At 40.9% G+C, this 20,227-nt stretch overlaps 3 protein-coding genes across 6 annotated transcripts; 2 read left to right on the top strand and 1 right to left on the bottom strand.

Annotated features, from left to right (window-relative positions):
- Positions 1-402: 402 nt before the first annotated feature.
- LOC146663903 (uncharacterized) lies at positions 403-7,157 on the top strand. The gene is made up of 5 exons (XM_085416849.1): positions 403-760; positions 3,413-4,714; positions 5,036-5,146; positions 5,445-5,561; positions 5,648-7,157. Exons 1-5 carry the CDS (start codon positions 751-753, stop codon positions 5,674-5,676), a joined length of 1,569 nt encoding a protein of 522 aa, XP_085272975.1. The 5' UTR covers positions 403-750; the 3' UTR covers positions 5,677-7,157.
- A 337-nt stretch (positions 7,158-7,494) lies between these two features.
- On the bottom strand, positions 7,495-17,074 carry bicral (BICRA like chromatin remodeling complex associated protein). 4 transcript variants are annotated; one of them, XM_085416845.1, is made up of 13 exons: positions 16,763-17,073; positions 14,596-14,659; positions 14,397-14,442; positions 14,052-14,100; positions 13,875-13,940; positions 11,212-12,480; positions 11,079-11,127; positions 10,939-10,979; positions 10,793-10,842; positions 10,553-10,698; positions 10,362-10,456; positions 10,172-10,274; positions 7,495-10,081 (listed from the first exon to the last, which is right to left on the bottom strand). In XM_085416845.1, exons 3-13 carry the CDS (start codon positions 14,435-14,437, stop codon positions 9,606-9,608), a joined length of 2,385 nt encoding a protein of 794 aa, XP_085272971.1. In that variant the 5' UTR covers positions 14,438-14,442; positions 14,596-14,659; positions 16,763-17,073; the 3' UTR covers positions 7,495-9,605. The 4 variants fall into 4 exon arrangements, with proteins under 4 accessions (XP_085272971.1, XP_085272973.1, XP_085272974.1 ...); XM_085416847.1 differs by lacking the exon at positions 16,763-17,073 and adding an exon at positions 15,378-16,746; XM_085416848.1 differs by lacking the exon at positions 14,596-14,659 and having other exon boundaries at positions 16,763-17,074.
- A 1,036-nt stretch (positions 17,075-18,110) lies between these two features.
- On the top strand, positions 18,111-19,349 carry tbcc (tubulin folding cofactor C). The gene has a single exon (XM_085416850.1). The coding sequence runs from the start codon at positions 18,160-18,162 to the stop codon at positions 19,201-19,203; it is 1,044 nt and encodes a 347-aa protein (XP_085272976.1). The 5' UTR covers positions 18,111-18,159; the 3' UTR covers positions 19,204-19,349.
- Positions 19,350-20,227: the final 878 nt, after the last annotated feature.

Below are 20,227 nucleotides of genomic sequence, written 5' to 3'. Positions count from 1 at the left end.
GCTTTTTTTGAATAATTTGGTTCATTGTGAATCGTGAGGTGCCATTTTATGCCTGAAAAACTTGATTTTATTGTCTTTGGAAATTCACTGTGAATTTTTTTGAGGTGCAAATTGAAACCTGGGTTCTTTACCACTTAGACCAAAATCTAATGATTAACAAAACACGAGGACCACGTGTTACGTAGATAAACCTTACTGTACCGCTAAGACGTCTTTTTTTCAGTACTCTGCCAGAAAAATACGTAAGCATTTCTGCGGATACATAGTTTCCGACGCCTCAAGCGTACCTGTGAAACGTTTAGTGGTTATTTTGACTTCATCCAAAAATGCGTCGCCATGTTTGGGGACTTCAAAAGGCGGAAGTGGGGAGGAGTGAATCATAAAGTCGACGCAACACACCCACCGAGCAGATCCCTGCGTGTTCGTACAAGACTTTTATCTGTCACAGCAATGTAACGGGCTGTACCGTTATAAACCACATCCAAGGGGTGTAATTTTAAACTAGGGCGTCAATATATTGATGATTTTACGATAACTTTTGATTTTACATTCAGGCTTCGAACTCGCTACCTAAAAGCGGGGTCTTTCACTTCACCGTCGCGACTCTGAGAACTTACTTAACCGAAACTGTTTAAAAGTGACACTCCCGCGTGTAAATGTGATAATTACTGACGCTTCACCTTAGCGCTGTAACTTTGCTGCTCTGAGTCATGCTTTCACCCGATTGGCTGTTTGACAGGCGCGTGCGAAATGAGCTGTGGTAAGTGTCACACAACTGTAATTCAGAATAGCGGAAAAAAGACGTGATATAATAACGACCAATATATTAATTTGCTGAATTATAAAAATGTTTATAGCTTCGTCTAGAAGCCAGGGTGACAAACATAAGACCCGGGGGCCAGAACTGACCCACCAAAAAGTCCAATCCGGCCCACTGGACCTCTATGTAAAATGTGAAGGAGGTCATAAAATTTGGACTTTCAACTATATTTTCACAAATTACGCAGCTGATGCTATAAGCCATTTGTGCTACAAGAAAGTAATAAAGTAACAAACACAAGACAGAAAATGTCCAGTTTCTTCACTAACTACTAGAAATTTCTGTTTTTATTTCAAATGTGTCTTCAGTAAAATAAAGGACATTTTCTGTAAATTAACAAAAACTTTCTCTTTATAATTACTGGTAGCTGGTCAATGAGCTACCAGAACTTTTCCTGTAATTTTACACATTCATATCTTGCAATTTAGGTGTGAAGAATCATGCTGACAAACATGTCCTTATCATGTACAGTATATAAACTAATGCATACTGTTGAAATTACACTTCTTTTTAATAAATCGAGATATCCCAGGAATTAAATGTGCAGTTAAACTACTTTACAATGACAGAAAAGGGATTTTCACAGTTCTAGCTAATTTCAAAGTGGCCAGTATGCGTCCCTTGATGTAAAATTGATCTAGAGACTAGGTATCAACTATATGGCCTGTTGGCCAGACGTAGGTCCAAAAAGCTCCAATTCAGCCCACTGGATGGCTTTGGAAAATATGGACACTTCAAATAAAGATTATAAAGTCCTTTATTTCTTGCAGCTCTTACAATTTTTTTAAATCAGCATTTCTTTGTAATATGGAAAAGTTGAGATGTTTTGTTAAATAAAATTGCGCTTATTTTTCTGAGGGATTTTTCTTATCTCAGGGAAAACAAGGGTAACTTTCATAGTGCTGAAAGTTGAACAAAAACAGTTAAGGCTTCACTGATCTAGCCTATTTAACTTGAAATTTGGTTGTATGTGCCCCATGATAAGCTCGACACCCCTGGTCTAGAGAACCTATTATTCAGGTGACAAGGTCACCCTTGTAACTACCTTACATTTCCCATTAATCGGGTAGTCTTCAATGCAAAGCAGTATTTTATTGACACTCAATTATGGGTCTGAATGTCATGGTAGTTTTGGGCTTTTAATTTCACTATTCCATTGACTTTGTGCAATATACTAGTACCACTGACAGCTTTCTAAGGTCAGAAAGTTTCATCTTTACTTCTTCAAACACTGTGGGTCAGTCTTTCTCTCATCTGACCATAAAACCTTTCTCACATTTCGTTTGTCCTTGTGGGCAGCTGCAAATTTCAGTCAAGCTTGACGGTTTTTATTTTGGAGCAGGGGCTTCTTTCTTGGTTGGGACGCTCTCAGTCCATAGCTATGTAAAACTTGCTTCACTGTAGACAGTGACACTGGTGCTGCAGTTTCAAGTTAATTGCAGGCTTGAGCCTTGTTGGTTCCCAGGTTGTTCCTGAACATCCCAATTAATTACATCTTATCTGAGGAGGACAGTTTGGGTAATCTTCCAGACGTTGGCAAAGTGGTGGCACATCCAACATGTACAATTGTCTTAACTGATGATTTTGGGATCTGCAGCTGTTTAGAAATTGCTTCAAGAGATCTTCCCAACTTGTTTAAATCTAAAATTGCCTTTCTGAGATCTTCACCAAGTTCTTTGGACTTTCTCATTCAATGAGTGCTGTCAAAGAAATCCATTTTATGCTGGCAGACAAGTTACCAGTTGTACTGTATGTATACTTTTAACCCTGTGTGGATTAGAGAAAATGCAAAGTAAAGCCAGACCTGTGCACTTATGTATTGTTTTTAAAGTCATTAAAGATGTATGTTGTATAACCATGCTACTTTGGAAAAAGTTAAGTTAAAAGTCGAAAATTACCACGACATCAATGTCCATGATGTGTAGATGTAAACTTCAGACCACAACTGTACGTGTGACATATTTTGAATGCAAGGTGTGTTAAACATGTAGATTGGGAACCAGAAGAGGTGTCGGCCCACCAAAGGAACCAATCTTTCCAAGTGGACTGCTCTGCGAGTGTAAAAATGTAGTGACATTTTAATTTTAGTTATTTTTGTTCCTAATGGCTGACCTTAACTTATTCTTCTTTACAGTAAAAGAAAGGATAGGTATTCTGTTTTGTGCAGCTGATTTTCTGGTCTACTTAACATCAAAATGGACTTTATTTAATTATTTAAAAAAACCCAACAACCTCAAAAGCAATTGGTGCAGTGGTTAACACTGTTGCCACACAAAAATAAGGTTCTTGGTTTGCACGTCCTGGTTGGGTCGGGGGTTGGGTGATCCAGTTTCCTCCTACGATCGTGCATGCATGTTAGGTTAATTTGTGATTCTAAATTGTGTATGAGATCATAATCAGTATGTTTATGCACACATAGCTGGTGCTTGATATGATTTTCTTTCTTTAAAGATGAAATTGTTCATATAAAGCTAAAACTATACCTTATTTATATTCAGCCATTATGTCCTTCCAACACATCTTCACTGGTCATTCTATGTTTGCCCTGGAAGTCCCATTTTGACCCGTTCTCTGTCACCCACCCACCCACAGAGGTGTGTCCATTCTGCGGGAAAACGTACAAAAGGTTGAAGAGCCACTTGCCACATTGCAAGGCAGCTGCTGCCTCTAAAGCGCCACCATCCAAACCAGATGTCACAGCAAACCAGACAGCATCGTCTTCTCAGCTGGACTCGGTTTTGTCCAGAGCAACAGCAAAGGGAAGGAAGTCATCATCATCAGTCATAACAGATCTACAAGGACAGACGCGTAAAAGGGACACAGCATCAGGACCATCAAATGCGACATCTTCATCACCACGAACATCATCATCCATGACATTACTTTCACCAACTAAGAAGAAGAAACAAAAGCTGGTTGATCAAATAAAGACAAGCACCCTTTTGTTATCTCCATCTCCAGCTCTGCCCCCCACCACTTCTAAACCAAAAAAGAAGAGTCTCCGTGCATTGATAGAAGCTGCTAAGTATGACCAAATTACAAAGGAATCACTAAAGGTGTCTGAAACAGAACCAACTCTAAGCTCCAGAAACACAGCTCAGACAGAGCCCAAAACTATCTCAGGCAAAGACTATGCCCATCTGTCTGCAGACGCTAAACCCAAAGATGCACCTAAGAAGACACCAAAGACAAAGAATCATGTTAATCAGATGCTTTCCACAACCAAACAGAGTGAAAGTAGCACAAAATTCCCAGAGAAAAGACACAAGTTTTCGGAGGATGGCAAGCAGGAGATTGAGGATTCATCCATGAATAATTTTGTTTTGAAGTTAGGAAATGGCCACCAGGCAAAGATCACCCTCCAGGATGTTAAAGCCACATTAGGCCGAGCTAGATCGCCTCGTCAGTCCAGCAGGCCGAGCATCCTGAGCCAAATTCAAACTAATGACAACCTGTGCAGTAAAATCAGAGTCGATACGGGTGTTGGACCAGCTCCACTTTTAGAAGATAATCAAAAGTATGTTGCAACTCAGTCTGATGAGCTGCTGAGCCCTAGCCCACAACATGCAGGCCTAAAATCAGATAAGAAAATAACCTCAAAGACTAAACAACTGGCTTTAGTCCCTCTGCGAGATGTGCCAGAATCAACCCCTACTACAGCTCCCTTCCTGCGTGCGTCATCTCAGCAGTGGCAAGCTATGCCTCCTCCAGTCAACCTGAATGAGGGGCTGAAGGTGAGCCATCACATGACAGGCCTCCTCACAAAATCGGCACCAGTGGGTCAGTTTTCCAGCCTTCTTTCCCCTCTTGTATCACAAAGTCTGCCAGTGAACGTGGAGACAGTGGAGAAGCCTGAGGTCAGGAAGCAAAGCACTGCTGAAAATCCAAACAAAGGTAAGTATTTGGAAATAATTGTATTCCAGCCAAAATGTATACAGACCTGATGGTCCGGATTCTTTCCCTGTCTGACTTACAAAATAATATAATTAATGAATTATATTCAGACATTTGAACAAGTCACTTTGTGGCTCACCGCACTGTGTTAGGCGTTTTTCACAGATTTTATTGATAAAGTAGTTCATAAATGAAGAAAAATTATTGCCATATATTGTCAGTTTTACTGGGCCAGTACCAATAATAAAGACTTTGGAATAATATTCAGCTCGATTGTAGTGTTTCAGCTTCCTGATTCTCTGTCGGTGTCATGGATTACAGGAGCTCTGACACACCGGAGTCTTGGACAGGTGAGACTGAGGGAATTACCTAAATGGCTTGCCTGCAAAGCCCCAAGCCATCCAAAAGATGCTGTGGGAATGTTGCAAAGAGGTCAGTATCTCTCTCTCACACACAGAGAGACACAGTATTTGTGCTACTCACAGCACAAAAGCCGTCCTCCCATTTGTTTGTCTGTCACTTCTAACTTCCTGTAACAGTGTTATCTCTCAGAAATGAGGTTTTATTGAACATTGTAGATGCTTGTAGTCAGATGTTACCTCAGAACAAAAGCATTATAGCCAACAGCTGTTAGCAGCTGCTTAATATCTGCTATACAGATGTGAGATTGGTGTCTATTCTTTAAGATTTCTGTGCTTGTCCTTTCTCAACTCTTCTGTGCGTGATTCAGGCTGGCAGTGGTATTACAGGCGGTATATTGATGTGAGGAAAGGAGGTGTAGGTGGACTGGGCATGTTGTTAGCAGGATACTGCGTGCTCAGCTACATCTGGAGTTACCGCCACATAAGTAAGTGTGTTTTACTAAGTGTGTGCTCCATTTAACTGATGGATTTGGAGATAAGCTGGTTTTCTTTTCTTTTTTTCTTTTCCCAGAGCTTGATCGCTGGAGGAAGTATCACTAAGGGTCAAGGAAAGATACTTGAAGCAGCAGCATTGACAGAGAAAAGTCTCAGAACTTCAGGACTCCATATGATGAATTTGCACAGCATTTATAACTGAGAAACTGGTACCGTTACTTGTCAGCATGTAAGCCCTTCCCTTCAGCCAATTTTGTGTATTCTGTCACCAGCATACATTGTGGGAGCACTATATAGTAAATGATAAATAGTGAAGTAAGTGCAAAAGTGCCTTAAACTGAATTCTTTGTAGTGACCATAAGTGTACAACTCTTCTGGTTGGAAAACAAGTACAGGTGTATAGAAGTCTATGTCAATTCTCCAGTGAGTTTAGGGTCTCAGTAGCTAGTTTCAAGCTTGATTGAATGCAACATGCTTGTTTTTTTAATTAAATGGTCACTTCCATATAAGCATACAGTTCCCCCTCAATTCAACCCCAGATACACTCATGACAACAGGACAAATGCTCATCTCTAAGCTTCACATTGGGACTGCGTTGACTTCATAGTGCTTCTAGAGTTTTTCTAGAAGCAAGTCTTGCCGTTGGGTTCTTGTTTGGGCAGTTTCATTTCAGTGGTCACTGGGACATAAAACTGCATGTGTGGTATCACCAGTCAGATCTGATAAAACTGGCTTAATCCTGATGACTTTTCCCCAAAATAAGCCTTTTTTGTTTCCCCGTTTGTCCTACTACCTTGTTTGCTTTTGCTGAATTTTCCCAGATATTTATATTTAGAATTGGGTGTCGTGTGTTTCTTTCAGTCTCTCTGGTTGTCCATCTTTTGTATAAAATCTAAAAGCATATGTTTTGAAGACAGACTGAATGATTATGAATTTTCCTAATTAAATGAATTGCAAATGAATACAAAACTAAAACATGTAAGTTTCTATCTCTAGGTGACCAGGATAAGAGTTTCATTCTTATCTGTATAAGGTTTCTAAAATGAAAGCTTGTCATGCTAAATTGTATTATTTTTATTTTGCTTATGTTTTTGTATGTTTCTTTTATTATTCCTGTCTTATTTATTTCATGGAGAAAATGTTAAAAAAACAAGTATTTGCTTTAAAAAAAACCCAGCTTTTTTAAGGGTCAAAACATTTTTCCTCATCAGTGACCACTGTGTGCTCCAGACATCCACTAGCTGTCACTGTTGGGTTATGTTACTTGAACCAAAGGGGGCTGGGCAGTCTAATGTCTGCTGTGCAGTTTTCTCAGCTCTTTTGTGTAGAGGCATCGGTGCTGGAGCCCATAAAAGGATTAAAGAGAACCAACAGATTTCTAACTTGATAAAATATTACTTTGGCAGCTGTGATGCAGAGAAACATGAAATCTAAATGTCATGACATCAATGAAAAGATCATATCTGTGCAGCAGAGGGTAACAAATCTGGTTTTCCTTTGCCACTGCTTCCTCTGTCACATGATGTGATTATGCGTGCTTAGTCCATCAGTGCCAGTGTGTGAACCCTCACAGAATAGCAATGGAGGGAAATTGAAGGTTTTCAGCCGGACTGGACCACTTCCTTTTTTTTTTTTTTTTTTTTCTCTTTTGTTCCTTGTTGTACACAAAATGAATTCATTGTTGAATCTCCTAACTGCTGTATTGAACAAATACAAATAAAGAAACAACAGCATTTTCTTTTGTAATGACTTTACTGACACTGCTTCTTAGTCAACACAATAAAAAATAATTTTCTTACGTTTTTTTCTTTACATTCTCTTTTTCTTCGTACAAAAATTATAAATATTTTGTGTCTAACTTTTTTTATACAAAACAACAAACTATACAAATCAAATGGGACAATAAACAATGAAAATGAAGGCAGAAAACGCATCTCTGCACAAAAAAAAATAAAAAAAAATGATGATGATAGGGGAGAAAAAGCACAGTTTGTTCCTACCAGGCTCTCAAGACCATGATATGCATTCTGATAACACAATGGTTTACAAACACTGGGTATGTCCCTACTTTGAAAGCCTAAAGTGAACATCCTTGTAGATATAAGTGCTATAGAGGCACAAAATCTTGCAGCAGTCGCTTGGAGGAGCAAATGCAAAATCTCACTTGACCCTCACTTGTCATTTGAGATTTGCTTTCAAAGCAAACAGCCCAGTTTTTCTCGGAAAGAAGAGGTCTGCAAGAGCTGAGGCAGAGATGCAGGCAGGCTGCCATGGCCACTGGCACTTAAATTAAAAAAGGGTCTTCTATCATCCCATATGAAAGGCCTTCAGTCTGTTTGTGTGGTCTATTAGCAAGCATATTTCACATACATGCTCATAGGAGAAAGGTGGTGCTGTCCAGAATCAACCCTGAGAGCATTTAATGCATTTAATCAGGGCTTTTGTGTTGTTGCAAAAACAGAAGTAGAGGGACATTATTTAGGACTTTTAAGTCTTGGTTTAATAAAACAAAAACATAATCATTCTGAGTTCAGAGGAAACACTACAGGGTTTTTTTTAAATAATTAGCCACAGAGCTGGTGAGACAAATGACGGGGATTCTGGATGAGACCACAGTCTCTCCTAATAATTTTGGTTGTGCTGCTGAGAAGGAAAAGAGCGAAAGTGTGAGAAAACTATCCCAGGGAACTAAGAAAACGCTTGGCAATAAAGTCAAAAGTATGGCAATCACACTACCAAACTACAGGAAATCAGTGTGTATGGTTGCCAATTAACACACACACACACACACACACACACACATTGACGTGTCAGGGTAGTAAAGCATAGAGAGAAAGATATGATTCATATATAATTATATGCAAAAGGCAAACAAACATACATACAATCAATGACCCTCCTGGGTCATTTAAACTGCTGACAGTATTGTCACGTTCTCAACGCTGGGGAACACATAACAACAAACAAAAACAGTCCTGTTTCTTTCAATGTCATTTAAAAGAAAAAAAAAGTTCAGCAAATTTAACATCTCTTCCTCAATCTGAGGACGTAGCTCCACAGACACAAACTCACTGTGAAATGATGAAGGTGGCAAAGATCTACAGATATGTCCTGTGTCTGTGTCGGGACTTGCATACCTTTAAGGTACAAAAGAAAATGAAAAAGGTGACTTAAGCACAAAAAAAGCACTGTAACACTACCATATGTGTCAATGGGACTAGTTTAACTGGCTTCTAGTGTGATTAAGAGGTTGTCCTTGTTACAGGCAGCCAAAAACACAAAAGCAGGCAAAAAGATTTTGGTTCTCTTTGACGTGTCCATCCAGTTCAGCCCAGCATACACCGCATATTGACTAAAGCCTTGTGTTTATATAGTTCCTGAAATAGGCCACAGTATGTTTAGTGCAACTTGCCTGTTTGAAGGTATCTCTACTGAGCTTAGATGTGAGGAGATCTACACCTCTCAACCATGAACTACTTGTACAAAAGCAACTGTTTGCGTGCTTAGATGTAGAAAGAACAGAAATAAATGGATTTTCTGATATTTAGAGCTTCTTCATGTAAACACTTCCATATAAAAACCTACAATTAGGCACAGAGTCCCTCCTCCTCATCCCTCTTGTTCGGCATAGGTAGTGGGGTGGGGAATAAACAATAAACTGGCAAAAAGTATTAACTAGTGTGTGAAGAGAGGGACACTCTTGCATTCAGTCGCAAACCTTACCACTGTAAAATAAACAAAAGAACATTTTGCATCTGTTAGTACATTGCATTGCACACATTCCCGGGTCTTTATAGGTAACTGTAAGTGCATGTGTTCACGTAACACCTTTACAGACTAACTGACTTCAACATAAAATTCCTCTAAAATAACCCAAGGCAAACTACGTACATGCTACATGGCTGTGTATCACTAAGAACACAGACCTGAAAGAAGAGTTAGCCTCTCTTCACACAGGGGACATAAAGAAAAAGAAATGCACATACAAAAAAGAAGTAGAAACCATACATTGGGTGTAATATGGTTTATACATCTTAACATTCCAGGATGCTGTTGACTGCCGCCTCAAGAGCAGAATCTGTGTCAGGGTGAGGGGGTGAGGTGAGCTGAGGGGTATATGGAGGCTGCACAGGGTGGTGAGACACCTGGTAGTTTGTCGGGCCTCCTGACAATGCTGGGAAAGGTGAGGGTTTATTATGGGGGCAACTATTGGCAGCAATCAGGCTGTTGTTGCTGATGCCGCTGGGTCCGTAGAGTTGCTGGGATCTCTTCATTTCCAGCACGTTCTTGCTTTCGAAGTGTGGTGGATGAAGTCTCTCTGTTGAGCCAGGTCCTACAGGCTCACTCCCTCCTGGGTCTTCATAACCAGGCTGGGAGTCTGTCCTGTATGGTGGCTCCATAGAGCCTTGTTCTGACTCATTCCATTTATAGCTGGATATAGGCTGAGGCGGGGAAGGGACTTGGAAAAGTTTGGATTTCGTCCCACAACAGAACTCCTCCAAGAAACTGTCTACAAACCAGACAGGGCAAAGTGTTAAATCAAAGTTAACTGAAAAGGGAATATTAGTTCACAATGGGATTCACTCCAATTCTGTTTTACCTGGGTCCACTAGTACCATGCGTTTGTCTTGTATCAAGGTGCTGCGCTCCTCTTGGTTGAAAGTCCTGTCGATCATCACCATTTCTGAGGACGGACTGAAACGCTGCACAGAAGAGTGAGGTTATGCTGTTAGCCCTGTGCATTTCCTAACATCCCTCACATCTAGTCATTAACTAGCGCGTGCACCTACCTCAGCTTCCACCATCAGTAGTCGCCTGTATTTGTTTACCATCCCCTGTGTCCTCATCAGCACCTGAGTTGCAGCTGCTTCAAATTCCTCATCCACTGGAAATTCAAAACACAACACACTACTTTTATTAAAAACAACAACTTTAATTCCATAAAAGACTTGGGGTGAATCTAGTATTGTCATGACTGTACCCTGGGAGAACTCGTCCGGGCTGGGTGGAGCCCCCTGGAACACGTGGTACGGGATAAGTCTCAGGAGTGCGTCATCAACTGAAGTGAATCGACGTCGATCTGGGGTCTGAACTGCAACATGATCCTTCCTCACCTGCTGTAAAATCCTTTAAAAATAACAGAGAAAGACACAAGTTTGTTAAATGACTGAAAGACAAAAGCACAACTACACAGGACAGATGGCATGTCAAAAAAACTCACATTTCTCCTTTTGTAAGAGTAGGAAGCAGAGGCCTCTTCTGTGCACTGACCTATGATGGGGAAGTGTAAAAACCAAAGATGTCATTACATTAGATTGTTCCACCTAAAAAAGACACACAAGCATGTAAAACAAACAGCTAACATACCTCAGAGTTTAGTATTGAATCCTGTACCATGGGTTTGATTGCTACAAGAGATCACACAAACAAAGCAACTTTATCAGTCTGAAATTCTGCAGCTTATATTGAAACATATTATACACTGAAGCCATTGGCGCCTCTTTTACCGTGGATGCTGCTGGCATGTGCTTGTTTGAGGGCAGGTGATGAAGAATTCTGAAAAATTTCAAGTAAAAGTTATGTTAGAGAGAGAACAAATAAGGAGAGAGCAAATTAATAAAAAGACTGCCATCTGTATACCTGTCTGTAGTCTTGTTGCTGTGTCACATTACCAGGTAAAGGGGACAGAGAAGTACAGTTCTGGGATGGAGTCACTAGAAGGCGCTGCACGGGAGTAGCCGACGCTTGGCTCTGATTGCAGATCCCTGTTGTAGCCGGGCCAACCAGAGTCAGACGTCCAGGAGCGCATGGTGTCTGCACGGAGGTGGAGCTCGCACAAGAAACTCCCGTCCACATCTGAGTTACACCTCCTCCAACCTGATTCCCGCTTACTACTCCCTGATTCAAAATTAGTGGACCAGCTGTTGGTGCATTGAAGTTCTGCGCTGCAACAATCTGCACTGTGTTTTGACTGGTAATTAGGGGATTTGAGTTGGGGTTGATGGGCCCGTTGTGGATGGTGCTAGATGAAGTGAGAGCCAAGGAGCTGGGTAGCAAGAACTGTCCGGCTGATATATTTGTCAGTGTAGACGCTTGTTGCTGCTCCAGGGGTGGTTGTACTACAATGGAGCCATTAGGTGTGTACTGTCCTGCAGGAGCAGCAGTATTAGTGTTCACTACATTAGTCACGGTGGTGGAAGTGGGCTGAAGACCAAGGCTGTAGACAGTCTGAGACCCCGGTTGGAGGGGTTTAGGCTGGATTGGTCTGACAACAGTCTGGGTCCCTCCTGGGCCTCTCTGTATGATGATATTTTGAAGCGGGATGTTTTTGAAAGGTAAGCCAACTTGGCCTTGGGTGGGAGCAAACACCTGCCCCCCTGTTGTTGTCCCTGCTGGAGCTACAGAAACACCTGGCCTTAGCACGATCTGTGGTGATCTTTCTAAGCTACTCAAAGTCATCACTCCGCCACCTGCACCAAAAGAACCCAACACCTGGATTGGCTGACCAGAACCATTAGGCAGTGACGGCATGCCTTGCAAAAACTGGCCTGCAGAGAACGTAGCAGTTGCAGTCGTTACCACACCTACCCCGCCTCCATAGTTCCCCGAGACCAGCGGGGAGGAGAAGGGAACAGGAGCTTGCACTAGAGTGGGAGCAGGCTGCGAGTCCAGTAAGGCTTCCTGGGCCAGCGTTTGCTCAGTGATATCAGCTTCCAAGAGAGATTTCTGAAGGATGTCAAAGGGCTGGTCCTCTCCCCCGAGATCCACCCCTCCAGGGGAGGTTTCAGGCCCCAGTTCATCCTCAATAAACGAGAGACTGCTAGAGAGTTGGAGGCCTGCCCCGGTCGAATCCTCGCCAAATTCACCCATTGTAGAAGAACCATCTTTGAGGCCAGTGTTGGAGCCAGTCTGAAGGAAGTATTGAGAGAAGAAAATGGAGAACTATTTGCATGTGAACTGCATATCTGATTTCAAAGTCAAAGGCTTCTTTTTATGCCCAAGTTAAGATATCAGGCTAATTTTATTTCAAATATTATTAGCTTTCTGTCAAAAATTGAACATGATTATCTATTATAGAATATAAAATACTAATATAATATTGTATTTCAAAGTTAATAAAGAAGTATCTGTTAGTGTTACAGAAGAACACAAACTGAAAATTCTTTGGTTAGTTCAAATAACAGATATTAATACAAAATAAAATCTCAATAAACCAAACGGTATTCATTATTTTGTATATATTCAAACTGTTCAAACACAAATAAATAGCACCCCCCCCCCCCCCCCCCAAAAAAAAAAAAAAAAAATTCTATACATACCCTCAGTACAAATTCAAGAAACTATCAATTTAACAGAGCATAAACAAACCAGACATATCCACTCAGCTGTGGTCTGCTTATGCTCCAAGGCAACAAGTAAAGACATTTTAAAAGGCAATACCAGTGCAGTACACTCCAACGAAGTGGACAGTGAAGCTTATATATGGGTCAGATGCGTGATTTGACCACAAATCCGATGTGGCAGTGAAGTATGACACCGCTTGTTCAGCTGTCTCTCTGCACTCCTGTGCAGCTGGGAAAAGGTGTTGTTTGTCCACAGCCCAGAGACTGGTAATGAGGATCAGGTCCTTTCATCACCAGCCTAAATTTGACATTTTTAACTGTCGTTGTGAGATCACTGTCCCTCTTCATTTTCTGTCATACCGCAAACAAGTGTCTAGAACTGCAAACTCCTGTACTGTGTGTGCACTGTATTTTTCAGGTAACTGCAGATAAACTGTGCATTGTGCTGGGATAGCACTGCTTCAGATCTAAAAGCGATTCATGATGTTACCTGCCTTTGTCGAAGCATGCTACTCTGTGTCTTTGTCGATCTTTAAACGGTAAGAATATCTCCACAACACCGAATTCCCTTTAACAGAGTCTTGGACACTTGGGCTCTTGTTTTGTAATGCTGTAGCTGACGTTTTGAACATTTTTTCTTTTATCTCACTCACACTTCTAACGTAGTGCTCTGTAGTGCTGTGTATGTGTGTGACGACCTAAATTGACATGGCTTTAACTCTGCTCCAACCACGATTGGTTCAGTGTAGAGCTATTGTCATCGTCCTTTTGTCTTGTCTGTCAAAAAAATGGACGGAATGAGTTCGATTGACTTTTTATTCATCGTTACTCATATTTCTGTTGAGGAAAAGTTATCCCTGGTAGTTATCGTTACCATTTTATCATCCACTCCTAATGATGAACTGTAACAAAATGTCCTTGTGGTTTGGCTTGGATCAAGGTAATCATAGGTATACTCACGGTGTCGTTACCAAAGAGGGATCCATCAGACCCATAAGCTGCGTTTGTTACATCATCCTCCTCAATCTGCAGGAACAAAAGACAAGCGAGTGAATGGACTTGGGTAATTCTGGTGTTTAAGGAACATTTCTAAGGAAGTCATTCAGACAAACTCTGAATTCTCCAAGTGTCACTCACAGACTTGCTGTTGCTGCCATGGAGATAGTCATTCAACGCATCTACATCTCTGAAAAAGATAAAGAAGCAACATCTTTAGCAGTTTCTTTTTATTTGTGTCACTATCTGTGGTTTTAAAGTTCCCTGACATTTGCTTTACTACATGTGTCTTGTGCTTATGACCATTAAAATATTCACTTCCCTTATTCAATGAAAGATTTAAAACCAAAAAAACAGATCTTGCAGATAATTGTGGCACTGATTTTAAAGGCAACTATATATTCACAAGTATAAAACTGTATGGCCCGGGGTGTGGCAAGAAGAGCTCGAATCTTAGTGCAGATTTTATAATCTTATAACGTTTACCCTAAAATATCCAGAAGACGGCGATCGTCATCATCATCCATGACACCTGAAAGAGTATGGAAGGCCATCAGATGAGGACATGGGACACGCTAAGGTCTAATCACTGAACAGTGGAGTAAAAAAACTTGTTTTTGTTTTACTCTAAAGTAGAAGTGCTTGAGCTCTAAATGGCTGGCATGTTTTTAGACATTTCACTCACAGGTTTCCAGCAGGAAGCATGGGCTCAGTCATTTAACACCCTTTCTTTCCTGCAAAAGGCTGGGCTGCAGAGTGAGAAACTTCATTTAGTAGAACTACATAACTGGACATGTATGTCAGATAAGGGGCGTAAGACAGTGCAGGCAGGTGCTAGATAAAAGAATGGTTCAAGTGTGAAACAGGGGTGTGGACAGGAAGTTGGGGGGGGGGGGGGGGGTACATATTTGCTATTCAGTACATAAGGACAGAATGGCCTTCATCCCCTCCTACAAATGCTTAGCTATGACAAACTCCCACCCATAAAGCTTCTCTGCTGTCCCACATTGGTTGTCTTTCCAGTGTGCAGAGTGAAAAAGAGTATTTGAGTGTAAACAACCCCACCCTGCAACATTTATACATTATAGTTCTGGTTGATGTTCTGGGTTTCATCTCTCCATTGAAAGAGGTATTGGCTTTATGTTGTGTCAGTCAGTCAGCTTGGTGCTACTTAATAATTGGGGGTTAAGGGGTTGTTGTTTTTTTTTTTAATGGCACTTAAATGATTCAATATCTGTAAGTAAATGGTTGTGGCTGCTTTATTTACTGTATCACATAATAATAATAAAAAACTCATTTAATCACTTAATAGAGCATGTGAATAAAATGGTTGTATCACATTCAATTTTATTTTGCTCTGTGTGTGTGTGTGTGTGTGTGTGTGCGTGTGTGTGTGTGGGTGACTGGGGAAATGTAGGTTTTGTTTTCCCATGAAAGGCGACTGCAACTCTACAAAATGGCTGTTACCATGCCATAGGCTGTCTTTACAGCAGAGCCACGTTGAGCCTCCATCTTTGGTTGAGCGAGAACAAAGACAGGACAGGGCTGCTGCACAAATTAGGCCGTTTACACGGACCGTGTTTGGAGTTTAAAGCAAAAACAACGACCGCTTGAGCGATTTAAATCGCTGGAAAAATCACGGTTGTTTTTTGTGTGTGTCCACAGCAAATAACACGACATTTTCTCGTCGAGCAAACGAGTGTCATTTATCCTTCGAAACTTGTTACAGAAAACCATGTCGAGATTCCGAGACAAAAACAACGCAAACTAAGCCATAAACACTTCACAAAAAAAGGCATCAAATACGGGCTGTAAAAATCTATATTATCCAATTAAATCCAAGGTGCAAAAAGTTAACGTTTACAAGCGATCACCTCAAATTGTAATGTTAGCTGCATTAAAAATGAAATGACGAGCTGTTTATGCTGGCCAGAATAATAACCTTTAAAAAAATGTGATCTAGCTCGATATCGCCAGATTTGCATCTTTAATGCCAGTTTTGATCAAACTGGCATATTTCTGGCGTATTTCTTGTTGCATTTTTTGCCTAATTTCGAGCTCAAATTCACAACCACCAGCAAATCCAGCACAGCACGTGCGCTTCGACGCAAATCCACGGCTAGTCCCCGCCGTTAAAGCCGCACAAAAACACGGCTAATGTACAGCTTGCAAGTTTTATTTCCAAAAATAGACTGAATCGACAGAGAGTGATAATCGCATTCAAGCAGCACAAAACGCCCGTCGTCGCTGACGTGCTCTTTCTTTCTCTGTTGGGGAAGGCTTTCATTTGTCCTCTATGTGGCTCGTCTGCCAGCATGAAAAACGTCACATTTTGCCTCGATATAGCCGAATCGACGCGTTTCAACCCGGGACTTTTGTCCCCAGTCCGTGTCCTGCTCGGGACATTAACTCAGCGGCTCCGCCACATTTTTAACTTTAAATATCGGCCTGCGCTGGTTAGCTAGCCGCGGCGTCGATGACGACGCCTATTTTGAAAGCCAGAATCCGTCGAAAAGGGCTAAAACCGCGTCGAGCCATAAATATTTATCCCGATTAGCATAACATAAAGACGACTCAAAAAGAGGCAAACCCTTTTACTCCTGTCTCACTCCTTCTTGAAACCCAATATCTCCATTTGGCAACTTTTAATTTGCTCCCCCCTCCTTCTCCTCCTCCTCCTTCTCCCTCTCCCACTCATATATTTTTCTCACTGTCCCTGCTCTGTCTCGGATAGATTTTTCTCTCCGCTCAAACTCTCTTCCCTCCCTGAAGGAAGGGAGGAAGGAGGTTGTGTGTGTTTTTTCCTTGAAATTTTTATCACAAAATTATAATACACTCAAAGGGAAACTCACCGTCATGAAAAAGCAGTGCCTTGTCAACGGGGTTTCCTCGCCATCACCGCACGGGTTGTTGTTGGGGTAGTGCACACAGCGAAATCAGCGGTCCTCAACGACTGCATATGGCTCCATGCATTTGAATACGAAACCTTAAAAACAACCGCAAATAATTAATAAACTATTTTTAATGCTTATGTGAATTATAATTACACGTGGCTCTGTCTTTATAAATAGCGGATAAACGTTATTACACTTAATCACTGCCAACAGTAGAGGGCGGGCCTTTGTGTGTGCCACACCTGGATGTTGCTCAGGTATGCCTAGTTGCCTGCTGAGAAGCCTATTTCGTATTCAGAAAGCAGTCAGACTTTATAAGAAAGCAAAGCGTTTACATTTATTACACTTATTGTTTTTTTATATGTAATTCAATCGCATTTTACACACACTTTCGAGTAAAAATAATATTTCTTCCACCTTCTAGTGTTGTATGTGATGTCTTTATTATAAAAACGTTAAAGAAAATATTATTTAAAAAAGAAGTTCAGTGTAAATACCTCATATTTCTATACATAAACACTTATTGTAAATGGTCTTTAAGATACTGTGTGCTGTTCATATTAATACTTTGATATTTACTTTCATATCTTTATCTAACATTTTTATAGCTCTATTTACTTTTACTTTTGATTCATTCAATCTGCACAACCAGAGGGATGGGACCTTACAGTAAACGATAGATGAATAAATGGCATGCTATTTAAATTTATTTGTTGTCTATATCTGTAATGTGTTTCACAAAAACCACACTATAAATATGGGTAAACTGTAGGGAGCAGGGTAGATAAAATGAAGGTGATATGAAAAAAAAATTAAAAGGTTCTTTGAAATATATAAATATTTCATTGAAATATATAAATATAAAACGAATGGAAATATAAAAAGAAATTAAATAAATAATGCAAATGTTCAAGTATTTACTGTTCTTTATTTTGTTTTACTTTAAAATGATGAAAGAAACATTTTGGTCTAGCAGTATCATTAAATGCGTTTTATTAATAATACACATACATATTAATATAATACTATATTCTATTACACAGAGGCTAAAATAAGCTCACTTGCTATAATTAGCCAGTCACTGGCTTCAAATATTTTGTTTCATTTTGTTCAAAAGGTAAAGAAGTCTGTCGAAGCTTATAAAGAGACCAAATGTAGAAGAAATTATATAATTTTGTGGTTAAATTGCAGGTTTTATTTCATCTTTGAAAAAGAAAAAATATATATATAGTTTTTAAAATTAGCTTAAAAACTCCGATGCAGCAGGTGGCGGTGTGCCACAGTGCATATGTTGGCTTTGCGAAAGTCACGAAGAAGAGGGTCATCACTTCCGACACAACTATCAGTGCGACAATATGGCAGCGGTGATTGAAGGTAACGAGGAAAGTGGTTTTTCTGGCGAAAGTGGGGCGGCCAGGATACAAGAGCGACTTCAGAAGCGGCACCAGGCAAGGATCGAGGATGCCGAGCGGAGGAAGGAGGCTAAAGAGAGCCATTCTGTCGCCGAGGAGAAGAGCGAGTATTTCTCCATCGCCTTCAACAGGGAGCGGGCGTGTATAGAGGAGCTACTGTCCAGCTGTTCCGGAGCTGAGCGCGCTGTGGTGACTGAGAAACTAGAAGAGGCCACGACCAAAACTCTCCAGCTGCAAAAGTTTCTGAATGACAGTATGCAGTTTCTAACGCAGTACGAGCTCAGGCAAGCCCAGGCTGCTCTCCAGAAACTCCAAACCTCGCTGTCTGAGACCAAAGAGGAGGCTTTGCCCAGGAAGAAGTTTGCCTTTCGAACTCGCACCAAGGCAACAGATAAAGCCTCTGCACAAGATGCTCATCCCCTTCCCCGTGATGAAGGCACACCTGCAGAGACAGGTAGGACCCAGGTGGATGGAGCAGCACCCGCCGAGCAGTGCGGCTTCTCCAACATGACCAGTGAGTTTCTGACCAAGACGGCTGAAGAGATCCAAAAACGAGATGTGCTTCTCACTCACCTGACCAACTGCAAAGTCCATCTGTTCGGCTCCCCCAGCACGCTGCACCTGAAACACATCGACAGCTGTGAGATCCTGTGCGGGCCGGTGTCCAGTTCAGTTTTTGTAGATAATTGCAGAAACAGCGTGCTGGCCTTTCCCTGTCAGCAGCTGCGGACCCACAACACAACCGACACACAAGTGTATCTGCACGTCACCAGCCGAGCCATCATAGAGGACTGTCACGGAGTGAGCTTTGCCCCGTTCACATGGTCCTATCCCACCCTGGAAGAGGACTTCACTGTGTCTGGGCTGGACCGGGCCCGAAACAACTGGACTCAGGTGGATGACTTCAACTGGCTTGCTGCTGGGACACCTTCCCCAAACTGGACTGTTATTCCAGAAGCAGACAGAAAAGCCAACTGGGACTCCTAGAATGGGACTTTTAATGACCTAATGCACTAAAACAAATGATAGTAGAAATTTTACATGAACTGCTTGCGGCCAGAATGCACATTTAATGTCCATTTTATTTCATGGATATAATCTTCATTAATATATTTAAATAAAAATTCACTTAATTTGGGCTGTTACTGTGTGGTTATTTTTTTTTTTTTGTTTGTTTGTTTTTCTCAAAAATAAGTCTAATTCTTAAGAGTCTAGGGTCAAAGTCAGATTTCAAGTAGTTTGGTATTGGGACAGGCTGAGCTTTTCAGAATCACTTGTTTTACCTAACAGACCAAAACATGAAGATTTTCAGTTTCATGTTATTATTCCAATTCAATAGCTATCAGATTTTTACAGCTTATATGAAGTTTTGAGTCTATTCACCACATTTATAAAGAGGTGTATAAACAGAAGAAGTATTCAGAAATTCATACTGCATGTGTACCTCTTTGGGATTAACTCAGGACATTTTGCAAAATCAAAAATGGTACATAAGGGGAGGAAGAGTAAGATCTGGGAGTATAAAGGGACCAAAACATACTCAATCATTATCTATGGTCTGCGTTTAGCTGTGGAATTTCACCATCCATATCACGAGGGATGTTTTCACTACTTGGGCAATGCAGGAAATCAAACTGGTTAAGTCTGATCCAACTTTGGATGTCTTTGAAAACCTCACCAGCCATATTTCAGAGTACTCAATAGGTATTCCCTTGTGTAGCTGTTTATGTCATAAACTCCCATGCAGAGGGAAAAAAATACTGCACTGAAGAACAGGTAATATGCAGTTAAAAAACAAGTTTGTGGACATGGGTTAGTCACTGACCCAAGAACAAAGTAGAGCACCCTGTTGAAAATACCCTTCTTACTAAGTTACTGATAAAGTTTCAGTAAGACTTGACCAACACTGAAGGAGCTCTAGCTTTCATGTGCTCTCAAAATGTGTTTTCTGATGACCATAAAGTTCAGGTATAATTAATTCAACCATTTTTATATTGAATAATTTTTGCAT

The sequence above is a fragment of the Rhamphochromis longiceps genome, linkage group LG8 (genome assembly GCF_057381845.1).
Source record: "Rhamphochromis longiceps isolate RC_006_pf linkage group LG8, R_longiceps_female_GT1.1, whole genome shotgun sequence".
Taxonomy (NCBI): Eukaryota; Metazoa; Chordata; class Actinopteri; order Cichliformes; family Cichlidae; genus Rhamphochromis; species Rhamphochromis longiceps.
The sequence above is the reverse complement of the archived record's forward strand: the minus strand, read 5'-3'. Positions and strand labels throughout refer to the sequence as shown.

Excerpts from the sequence above, each read along its gene's own strand:
- LOC146663903 (XM_085416849.1), top strand. Across the intron at positions 5,147-5,444 it reads TGTGGGAATGTTGCAAAGAG|GCTGGCAGTGGTATTACAGG; the intron begins GTCAGTATCTCT and ends TGCGTGATTCAG. Across the intron at positions 5,562-5,647 it reads CTGGAGTTACCGCCACATAA|AGCTTGATCGCTGGAGGAAG; the intron begins GTAAGTGTGTTT and ends TTCTTTTCCCAG.
- bicral (XM_085416848.1), bottom strand. The coding sequence starts at position 14,437 with ATGGATGATGATGACGATCGCCGTCTTCTGGATATTTTAGG. Across the intron at positions 12,481-13,874 it reads CCCTCTTTGGTAACGACACC|ACTGGCTCCAACACTGGCCT; the intron begins GTGAGTATACCT and ends TACTTCCTTCAG. Across the intron at positions 10,699-10,792 it reads ACTCTTACAAAAGGAGAAAT|GATTTTACAGCAGGTGAGGA; the intron begins GTGAGTTTTTTT and ends TTATTTTTAAAG.
- tbcc (XM_085416850.1), top strand. The coding sequence starts at position 18,160 with ATGGCAGCGGTGATTGAAGGTAACGAGGAAAGTGGTTTTTCTGGCGAA.